At 38.7% G+C, this 11582-nt stretch overlaps 2 protein-coding genes across 2 annotated transcripts in view; one reads left to right on the top strand and one right to left on the bottom strand.

Annotated features, from left to right (window-relative positions):
- Positions 1–6: 6 nt before the first annotated feature.
- On the bottom strand, positions 7–11515 carry FAM199X (family with sequence similarity 199, X-linked). The gene is made up of 6 exons (XM_031056102.1): positions 11448–11515; positions 8682–8901; positions 6444–6593; positions 5950–6111; positions 4574–4834; positions 7–3720 (listed from the first exon to the last, which is right to left on the bottom strand). The coding sequence occupies exons 1-6, from the start codon at positions 11513–11515 to the stop codon at positions 3550–3552; spliced, it is 1032 nt and encodes a 343-aa protein (XP_030911962.1). The 3' UTR covers positions 7–3549.
- COMMD5 (COMM domain containing 5) overlaps positions 11514–11582 on the top strand; it is a 16550-nt gene continuing 16481 nt past the window's right edge. Inside the window, exon 1 of the mRNA XM_031056103.1 lies at positions 11514–11531. Coding sequence (XP_030911963.1) covers positions 11514–11531 — 18 coding nt within the window. The remainder of the gene's footprint in view (positions 11532–11582) is intronic.

An 11582-nucleotide genomic window follows, 5' to 3' on the forward strand; every position in this document is an offset into this window, starting at 1 on the left:
CCCATACTGAGCACATTGTAACCATCTTTTTATCTTTTTAAGCTTCCCAGATTAAAAAAAAAAATAGATATTTTAACAAAAGACGATATTAGATACACAGAAATCAGCCAAGTTTATCAGGCAGCTTTCTTCCTCATATTTAAAATCATATTAGAAAATAATGTTCTCTCTTGTTTACAGTCCTATTGCAATCAGACTTTCAGTGCTCCTTCTAAGCCTTTTTAGAGAAAAAGTTACCATGGAAGCAAACTGTTATCATTAGAGAGTGTAAATTGTTTATATCCACACTGCAATGGGTACAAAGTTCCTGCAGACACAATTTCAGTACCATGAAGCCATGTAACTATGAGCTTTTTCCTGTGTGTCTCTGTATTGCTTTTAAGCTCGACATTTTTTCTCCATTAATAAAAAGCAGGGGTTTTATTTATTTTTTAAGAAAAAACTCATTAAGGATGCATTATTTTAGCAGTCTGTTACTCTTCTTCATCAGAACCCAGCAGCTGTGCCTGTAGCCACAAAGGCCATAACTTGTATCAGCAAGACCAGATTTCGCTGACATTCCAACTGTTTGACTACTACCACAGGTATTTCACAGAAATTAATAGATTTAGATTGGAAAAGTCCTTTAGGATCATCAACCCTAAATCTAACACTGCCAAGCCCACCACTAAACCATGTCGAAGTGCCACATTTACATGTCTTTTAAAACCACCATGGACGGGGTCTTCCTGAGTAAACGTTGAGCATGCTGCAGGGAAAAACATGAATCTGACAAAAAACCTTCCCCCACCACAAAATAAGTGTGTCACTGCAACTACAGAGGATGAGAAAGCAAAAGGAAAAAACCTCAAATGTGTGGAAGTATATGAGAACTCCTGAATGCCACAGTCACTTCAGGCCTGATTCTCTGAGATCAGGGAAAGACAACATTGTATCTGAGTACTTGGCAAAGAACATTCAAGGTAAGCAAGATGTTATTCTGCATTCTTACCAGAACATTCAGACCTTTGTATTCTTTGTATTCTTATGAGAATCCTGGATCTATGAGATCACAGAGCTAAAAATTATTAGCATGGAATTCCTGGAAATCCACTCTCCTCTATCATTTTAACTGTCACTCACATGACTGAAGTACCTGCTGGAGACAACACAGCACAATCAGCTATTCTGGCACCCAGGACCTTTTTGTCCAATGTAACAGATGGGCAACTGGACCCATCTAATCACTTACAATAATTTATACTTACATGCTCACACTATGATGGAAATACTATCCTCCCTCACTTCAGGATCTCTGGAAGCTAGGAGACAGGTGGCCAGAATAAACTGTACCTCATCAAAATGATGGGGTCTTCTCTCAACAAAACCCTGAGGCATTTTAAACTCTGAATAACTGCTGAAACAGAATAAAGTGAACACACTTTCATGCTCCACCACACTGAGATATTGCACCTTCCTTACAATTCACTTCAGAGTTTCAATTCTCTACAGTACAAAGTGTGCATTTTTCTTCAGAAAAAAAAATTCAATCACATTTCAAAGTCACTGCAGAAAATAAAGGTTGTACTGAACTGTGACAGTGTACACATGGTGAAGTATTTCATGATGAATTCATCCATTACCATGGAAGACTTTAACAACCACACCTTGAAATTAGCCAAATTGATAGCAATTGAATTTTATCTTCCATACAAGATATTTAAAAGAAGCTCCAGATTTAAGTCAATCTAAATTCTCAGTAAAGTGTATACTGTTAAGAAGTTTTCAGTATTGATTATACAGGAGAGAGGCATCAATCAGCAACAGCACAGTACAAGCAAATACTGACAGGTCACAGACACCTGTGGTTATTGGAGAGAGAACTGGCCAAATGGGATAGCTAACTTGAGCTTAAAATGACATTATCTGGCTTTTAGTCAGTCAGTGGCCAAGCCTGGGGACCTGTTGTAGAGCAGCACTAAGTTCAAACATATTCATTTGACTATGGACCCCATTTATTTCTTTTCAAAACCCATTCAGAGGCCATTGTTCACATAATTTACTGGTCAGTTTATTTTGAGGCTGAAAGGAGTGCCACTTCTGAAAGAAAAATATTTCAGCTGTCAGGGTTAATAAGTCTGTGCAGGACATGTAACATTAATGTCAGTAGTCCTAAAGTTGACCATGCATTCTGCAGGATTTGGTATATCCTGCAATTACAGACATCTGTGGCTACACTAAACTGTCAAACTCCTTAATTCAAGAGCAAAATTAGAGTAATGAAGCACCAACATAATAAAAAAATTACTTCCTAAACTCAGAGCTCAAAAAATACTTTTATACACTGTCAAATTTCACATAAAATTTAGAACCATCATTTTTATCCCAGCCATAGGGGAAGGAGTTCTATAAAAGTAGTTCCAAGATGAAAACTAAAATCAGCTTAAAGATTGTCAGAATTAAGAAAAAGGTTGAAATTACTACTACTTCCCTACCTGAAAGCCACAATTTTACCTAATTTTCTTATCATGAGAAATTTCAAAAGCTGATAGACAACAAAAGGAGAATTCTGATACATGTCATGGTGTAATGACCCACACAGAAGACAACCTCAGCTAAACATACAATTTAAAAAGTACAGCTGCATTAATTAAGTTCTCCTGTCAACAATATGAACCAACTATATTTAGATATGCTTCTGGGGAAGAAAACCACTGAAGTTGTGTGCCATTTGTTTACACTTCTGTTTCCAGTAGTGTTTTAAACTATTTTAAGTAGTGTCCTAGACAACTTAATTGCAGGTTAGTGTATTTTCAATGCATAAACGTGTTTTTATTGGAATCTTTTCACAGAAATACTAGGGATGTATTGGTGAACCATTAGTAACAATCATAAGATACTGAGCAACAAAATAACCTTCTGAAGACTAAGTCTGCAATTATTTTGAGGGTTTTTTAAAATTTTTAGTTGGTTCCTAAGAACTACATTATTAGGCAGTATTTGTATTACAGATTCTCTACATTAGATGTCCTGCTTCTTGTTTTCTGTGTAGTTTAATTTAAATCACAACTTTTAGAAAAGTATCAACAATACTTTGCTTTTGTACAAACCAAGAGCAAGGCTGAAGAAAGCCCCATAGAGCAAAAGATTTTTCCTCATGCTAAACAATCTCCCTAATAATGGGAAAGGAGGACAGAATAAGTCAAGTGTAATACTAACTCAAAGCTGGATAAAAACTAAAAAAGCTGAAGCATAGTAATGCATGCTTTATGTCATCCAAAAGTACCCCTAGACTTACGTGCAAGTTAGCATGTTAGCCAAGTTCAAACTTCCTTCAAATCACATCTATTCAGCAGCTTTTCAGAAGACAGGTAAGTTTCTGAATTCTTTGTTGCAAAATTAGTCTCAAAAAGCTGAAGTTACTCAATACTTAGACCTTCTTAGCAAAACTACACTTGAGAAAACTGGTTTGAATTGTTAATACTAATCAAAATTTGGTCAAGAAAGATATGTAAACAATAAGGATAATACATTTAAGGCTTAGAAAGAACACTGATAAATTCACCCCTGTCACATTAAAACATCCACATCTCCTTCATGGTCCTCCTCAGTCACTTTTAAAGACAGCACTTCTTCATTAAGAAATAATCCACTCAGTCTTTCCTTACGAGCCTGTCTTTGCTCTTTCAGCTGTCTCTTCCGTAAGGCCTTTTGCTGGAGTTTCCGTTGCTTGGAACGTTTCTGTCAAAATACAGAAGAGACAAAACATAAGACTTTGTTCTGTAAATTAGAAAAAAAACACCTCTAAAGCTGGCAAATATAAATTAACCTCTAAAATAACATCTGCTCTGAAAAATAACGAACACAAATTCTCAGCGGTGGTGTAAACATTCATCCAAAATCATACCTAATATTAAAATATCAAGACCATTTACCAAAACTGAATTCTGAGGCACAACATTAACCTGTGATGTTGCATAGTCAAGTCTTCGATTGGAGGAATCTTTATTGCTGGAGAAACGTTACAGTCTTACATTAACAAACCCAAGATGCTGAAAGCAAGAAAGATCTGCTCCTCTCCTTCACACTTGAAATTTAAATTATGGGGACAGAAGGAGAGCCACAGTTCTACTTTAAATGAAGCACACTTCAGAGGGTCCCTTTTCACCAAGGAATCTCATGAGACATACTCAAAAAATAAAGATGATTCAAAAAGCCTTATGAAACTTCTAGTTGAGAAAAAACCCAAAAAACAATCACAGGTGTCTCTACTGTACAGAAATTATGCCTAGATTATGGTGATCACTCTTAAACAATTTTTTTCTTAAGTTAGATACATAAGCCCTTATTCAGGCCCGCTCAACTTATCCTAAACAAAAGGAATTAGAATATCTACTACATACAAACACCAGGCTTTTGGTTAGCAGTGATGGGAAGAGCACAAGTTTAAACTCCTTATGATCATTGGCTTAGACAGATAACTCAGCTACTCTGCTCCTTCAGGACAAACATCCCCGGTAAGATCCCATGAGCAAGCTTCAGGAGTTAAGACAGCTTAATTAATACACCTGTTTAATTAATACAGAAACTTTACTTTTGAATCCCGGATTCTTTCTGCAGCACTTGTGGACAAATTGCTGTCGCTGTGCGCTCGACTCATGTTGGCACTGGAGTTGGAGGCAGAGTTGGCAACGCTGGAGCCGCTGCTGCTGGCAGAGCTGGCCATGCTGGCACTGCTGCTGCTGCCACTGGCACCACTCACACCACTGGTACTTGCACAGCTGTAGCTGCTCCTTTTCCAGCTCTCCCTTGCAGACCGCTGGCGAGGTCCGTGTTCCTTGATATAGTTTCTCACCTTTAGAACAGAGGCAGCAAAATTACTGTAGTTTGATAAATGCTGCACTGAGATACTCCTTTTCACAGAAAAACCACAATCTGCCTATTAATGATGATGAAGTCATTGGGTCAGTTCAGTTAGGCTTTTAAAACATTTTCTTGTGGCTGCTTAAATCACAAGCAATCTGGAGTCACCCAGAGAACTTAACTATGTTAACATTTGTGACATTTCACTTTGGAAGGAAGAAAAATATGTAGCAAGGGCTGGGAGCTTCTTTACTCTTCTGCCTGTCAGGTTTGTGATTATGTAACAATATGTTATTATTTTAACAACAAACAGGAATATCAGTCAAGTTCAACTGAATTAAGGTGTTTACTTAATGTATCAAACCCCTTTATTTTTCCAGGTATACTCAAACAAAAGTGTGTGTAAATAAAGAAGCACTTTTCTACTTTAAGATGACACTTACAAAATGTTTGAAATATGAAACGGACCAAGCCCATAAAAGCAGTGAATGTTTTCCATTTTCAACTTTATCTTCATCATTATCAGTGCAACACTGAGGAGTTCAGCTTGTGTGGACACTGCATCTGTTTCCAACAACACATCTCAATAACTCAATTAATGAGAAGACAGTAGGATGTATCTACCCTATCAGCCAGGCACTCTTCTTGGTTATAATTTGCATCTTGTAACATCTTTAAAATGCATTATTCTCTATCCCTTTCTACATGAAATTTATGGTCTTCCCCAAAGAATTCCAATCTTTTGGAGTTTTAAGTGCTAGTTTACATACAGTGAGCAAATGCAGACTCTCAGCTAGCTGATGGCCATGAAGTGGAGTACAGTGCCATAAGCAGCACCAGGTCCACAACAGAACCCATTACACACTCACCAGCTCTGACTTAACACACAGTGAGAATATACAACCAGTCTTATGTCAAGGTTTAATACATACAAATATGCTTTTGAACTCTACTTTCTGTTACTGACAGTATTGTGCTCTAGTGTCTCTCTCTACATCTAATGATTATGCATAAAAATTGATCACAAGTTCATAAGATTTTGCAATATATAATTTTTGCAAACCAGATGCTGAAACCTTGAAGTCAAATGTACAAACCTTAACTCACCTGTTTCAGTTTTTCATCTGTGAGACAGTTCAATTCAATAATGAATTCACTATCTGTAGGTGAGATCTGAGCAGTAGGATCAATAATTTTAATAATATCAAGTTGCTCTCGAAGGCCCATCTCTGTACTGACTTTACGACTCAAATATTCAATATATTCAACCTAGGACCCAAAGAAAGGCAGGTCATTTTGAAGTACTACTATTCTAAATGAGAAACAGAAAAAAGAAAGAACTGACAGAATATATATATATATATAAACATGCTCAAATATCATGGTTCTAGCCTTGGGTATCCTTAAAAGCTTAGGGTGAAAACTCGAGTAAGCATTAAACTGCCTCCTCTAGATCCAAAGGACGAGGTTTAGTTTTAAGAACCAAATAGTACTGCACAGGTCTGCATTTACACCTACAGCAAACAGGATGGGCTTTAAGTTGTGTCTTTTAATTGGAAGTTCTTCTGTACATTGTAGTTCTCACATAGGAAAAAAGTCACCTGTTCATCATTTGTCATTGCACTCCATGGAAGCTCATCAAGATTCCTGTGCTTGTTTTTCTTTTTGGGAAGCAGACAGGGAGAGCTTGGAATACTCGGTATAACATCAGAGAGCACATCACTCCCACTTGCAATGTCGCTGCCAGGCAACTTGTAACATGCAAAAGGAAGAACAAAGCTTTAGAATAGAGTAGGCAGATTGTAAATTATTCTAACACTATTAACAATTCAAAACATACCATCAAATCAGCAAAGCATTGATTATCTCTGTACTTTAACCAACTCTTTCTAATTACTCATAAACCTGCACTACTCCCTTGAATCTGCCCGTAAACAGCAAGTGCAGCAAACTCAATTCACACTATTCTGTACTCATCAATCCTCTTTAAAAATTGGTGTTTAAGAAAACACAGACTGAAGTTGCATTTCAACTATTTCTCCATCAGTGGAAACTGTCCATTACAATCCAAACCTAAATCTAAACCTCCCATTTTGGAGCATAAGTCTGGTTTAAGGAAGATAATTTTAAAGTAGATCTGTAATTCCTACCAAACTCCATAATTACACAAGAAAATTCAATTTAAATCACTGCCATTTGCCTGGAAGCAACTAAGAACTTCAGCTAGCTTCATTTATACAACTGATATGTGACTTCTGAATGCACTTCTAGTAAAGTGGGACAGCTGGATTACTTGTGCTGAGATTCTGCCAGATAACACCATAAAGAGCTACAAAAAAGCCTTTCCAAAATCCTACAAATCTAATCAAGTCTCTTAAGAAAAGCTTGTTTTAAAAAACGAAGAGTAATTAAAAAGCTGGTTACCAATCAAACATACTGTCAGCTAGCTAAGGCATAGGAAATGGCTTCTTTTCAAAACAACTGCCAAGTTTATCAGGCAACTGAAATCTCACAACTCAATAAACCTCTGAATCTTTGGGATCCAACCTGAGTTGTTCCAACAGACTGCATTATACACACACACACACACTTGTAACTGCAGTGATATAACATGCATTGTTGAGACCAGCAGCTGGACTAAAACAGTCAAAAATTCAAAGCTGATCTCAGTACATGTCTCAAGTTCACTTGCATCTCCTAGAACAGGATTTGAGCTTTCTTGAAATCAGTTTTCAGTTCTTGTACTGTCCTTACAAGACTCTACATGCTCTGACTAAGCTTTATGACAAAATTTTCAAGTATTCCCCAATAAATTCCGAAGTCCTATGTCGCCTATTTCAAAGTCATGTATACATTCACAGCTGATTTAAGTCTTTAATACAAAAATTCAGTTTAGGTCTATAATACACTAAAAATGCATATCACGTTTGAAAAACTGCTGAACAGGGAAGACTATCACAAACTAGAAATACCCAACGAGGACTGCATCCAGCACAGACTTGGGAAAAGGATGTGATTCACCTTCCCATTCTGGTGAGACAAAATGAGCTCTGTACTCTTACTGGGGTAGAAAAAATACCATAGAAATAAGCTATGGCAAGAGTTTGTACACTTTACCTAGAAAGTATCAGTAGGACCAGATATCTATAACCAGATTTCATTAGCAGGGCAGATCCTCAGTACAAAGGGTCTAAGCTCATGGCTACAAGAAACACACACTGGTCCCTAAAACCAACCATAATATGTAAGCAACTTTCTTTGGAGAGCTGACCTTCAGTCTCCCCTCCTGATTAACCAGGTTGGAATAAAATGAAACAAAACATTTTTTCTATCATTCAAGATTCAGATATGTGCTCCTATGTTCAGTAGTTACAAAGAAACAAATGTTAAGGTCACTTGGTTTGTTCAGAAGAAGAGGAGACTGAGGGGAGACTTCATAGCTGTCTCCAGCTTCCTCAAGAGGGGAAGAGGAGGGGGAGGCAGCATTCTCTCCTTTCTGGTGAACAGTGACAGGACACAAGGGAACAGCAAGATGCCAGGTCAGGGGAAGTTAAAGATCAGGAAAAGGTTCTTCCCCCAGAGGCTGCTGGGGAAGTGGAACAGGCTCCCCAGGGTCACAGCACCAAGCCTGACAGAGTTCAAGGAGTGTTTGGGCAACACTCTCAGACACAGGGTGTAACTCCTGGGCTTGTCCTGTGCAGGACCAGGAGCTGGACTTCAGTGACCCCTGTGGGTCCCTTCCAACTCAGGATATTCTATTCCATTACTTTTCAACTACAGCTAAATCCAGCATGCAATAGTCTACACAAAATTTTACATTTCCAGTGGAACCAGTTTACCTGCCACTCAAACTCACTGTCTGACCAATCCCAGTAAGTGCTGATAGAAGAGGAGACATCACTGCAGACACTGCCCTCGGGGAACAGATCAAAAGAGGTGAACTCCTGGTCATCCAGCAGAGAGTAGCAATCATCCTGATCCCCCACGGACACGGATGAGAACAGCTCCTCGCTGCACTCCGAGCTGGCCACGCTCGTCCCACAAGATGTCAAGTTCCACCTGCAAAACAGGACAACACAATTAGAGAGCAGCAAACCTTGGCATCATGTGTCCTAAGAAATTCCTTTAAGCCTTGTAAAACTATCTCCAATTTGCTAGTCAGTGATACAATACATTGATTTTATTGAAATAAGTTATAATTGTGTAAATTGAAGTATTCTATTTTTAAGTATTTTTAAAAGTACATCAACAACATCAAAGGGAACACAGTGTTACAAATATCAAGGTAAAAATCCATATACAGTTAGTATAATTACACCTTTATTTTCATATATTGTCAGTTTCTACCCCAGAACTATGACTCCTGTAGTATGGAAATTGAACCTGTTTTGCTGCTGGTTGGGTTTTTAAAACACACTGATCTAAAAAAAAAAAATCCATGTATTGGGATATTTAGACTTCCATATAAACTGGAATAAACAGAACTAAATAATTAATTAATTTGACTTCAGGACAAATAGAAGCCAAAAGGAAATTCCAGGTTGATAGTCCCCCACAAAATTAAGACTTGATAAGGAAACACATTATGGATCTATTATTCACAACTCTGAATGTCAAAACCATTGGACATGCCATAGTGTAGGATGCGGAAGCGACCTGTGTGAAAATGATACCATGCCAAAACTAAACACTTTTTCACCTCATTACAAAGCTAGCTGAAGTTGTTGCTAAAGGAAAGCTATTGAGAACTCAGCTTTCACAGAACAGATTTTTTACTCTACTGAGAGTAAGCCAGAATGTAACAAGCTCATGAAATCAGTCTCCATATCTGGAACTTATTTTACATATTGGAGAAAAGTAGGTCGAGACAAATATGAGTCAGCACAGCACTGCAATATGGCCAAAACAATTTGAAAAGGGCTTCTAAAACGTACCACACAAACCCACACAATCAACTCCTGTTCCATCAGCCTGTCCACCTCAGCCTGGCTAACTAGGAAACACTCTTCTATCCAACTGAGCAATCCTATCACCAGAAAGGCTGGTCCTCAATCTCATTAAACTGCATACCAGGCTGGCTAAATATGTTGGTGATGGATTCACTCCCACACCTACTTGGCCAGATGTGAATTTATCAAATGTTAAAGACATTTCCAAAACTTTCCTTGTAGCAGATTCAGGAGTTCTTGCCCTGCCCATTTCTGCATCCCCTATAGATGTGCAAAGCCTTGCTGGTACAGACTCTTGTGGGCAAGGAAATCCATTGGTAATGAGCAGAACAAGACCGTGGTGACACAGCACACCACTCAACGTGAATACAGTTTCAGAATCCATGAAATAATAATGAGAGATAGAGTGGACCAAGTTCCCAGACATATCAAAACAAAGGATGAGGTACAGGGGCTCTAGCACCAACAAACTACACAGATACATGAGAAGCCAGCCTTGCCTTCTCATGGCTGGGGGGCTGCTGTGCTCCCTGGGGTGAACTGCATTAACAACAAAGGGGAACTGCATTAAAATTACTCCTAACTTCAAAAAATAGAAAGCCTTATGTGAACAGCACGGATTGAGTTGCACATCTGCAATGGCTTAATCAGTGCAAGACAGGGCATGTCCTTTTCCAGAGAAGTCAAACAACCCCTTGAGATGCTCGGGTTACAAACCTGGGCTTGCAAACAGAGCAAACCTGAGCAACACACTTGGGAAGGCTACACAGAGAAATGTACAAAATTAATTAAGTGCAAATCTGGTGACTATCACACATTTATTTACAGATATTCTAAGAATATATCTTACTGCTCATGTCTTATGACTCAAGAACTATACTATGAGAGTGTATCACGTTTGATCAAGGCTCTTCATGCTGAATCATTTAAGAATGTATAATTAAAAGTCTGCCCTTGTGAATGACACTTTTAAAGTGCAATTTTCATGACTTGATACAAATTCACTCTTCATAATTGTGCCACAGAAATACTAATAACCCATAAAAGAATCTTGCAAGACTGGAACAGGAATGGTGGAGACATGTATGTTGGAGACTAAAATCTCATAGAGTATTCTCAAAGAAAGCTATTGCTATATTCAAGCTTAATACTAAGTATTAGCAGAACTAGGTTCTTAGGAAAGCAGGACTGTGATTTTGATTTTATGAATTTTTTGATTTTTTGATTTTATTTCTTTGCAGAGCTGTATTAGCACTTCTACAAATTACAGGCAGAATAATCTCCCTTAATTAGCAGCATGGGGTGGAAATGCTTCTGCAGGAGTCAGTGGAGTCACCACGCCGCCTAACTCATTCTGAATCTCTAAACGTCTGCCTGGTGACCATGCAAGGCCTGCCTTTAAGTCTTATAAACACACCGTTCTGTAGCTGCCTACAGCCCTCAAAAATTCAAAATCTCATAAATTAAGAAACTCAGGCCGAGGCTAGAAGCATCCTGATCCAAGTGGATGGTGTCCCTGCCAGAGCAGGGGAGTTCGACCTAGATGACCTTTAGGTCCCTTCCAACCGAAACCATGCTGTGATTGATTCTATGAAAAAGCACATCTTAAAAAACCGACCTAGCTCACACTGTCAACCATAACGCGATGAGCCGAACCCAGGCTCGGCCAAAGGGAAGGGTGACCCAGCAGGCCGAGCGGCGGGGGACACCTGCAGCCCGGCCATGCCCGGCCCGCCCCGGGCAGGAGCAGGGGAAGGATGCGCGGCCCTGTCAGGGGCGGCCCCGACCCCG

Source organism: Geospiza fortis, unplaced genomic scaffold, assembly GCF_000277835.1.
Source record: "Geospiza fortis unplaced genomic scaffold, GeoFor_1.0 scaffold157, whole genome shotgun sequence".
NCBI lineage: Eukaryota > Metazoa > Chordata > Aves > Passeriformes > Thraupidae > Geospiza > Geospiza fortis.

What these genes read in the sequence shown, in the direction of transcription:
- FAM199X (XM_031056102.1), bottom strand. Translation starts at nt 11,515, where the DNA reads ATGGCCGGGCTGCAGGTGTCCCCCGCCGCTCGGCCTGCTGGGTCACCC. An exon ending in ACAGTGAGTTTGAGTGGCAG is followed by an intron (nt 6,594 to 8,681) that starts GTAAACTGGTTC and finishes GCATGTTACAAG; the next exon opens with TTGCCTGGCAGCGACATTGC. An exon ending in CAGATGAAAAACTGAAACAG is followed by an intron (nt 4,835 to 5,949) that starts GTGAGTTAAGGT and finishes TCTGTTCTAAAG; the next exon opens with GTGAGAAACTATATCAAGGA.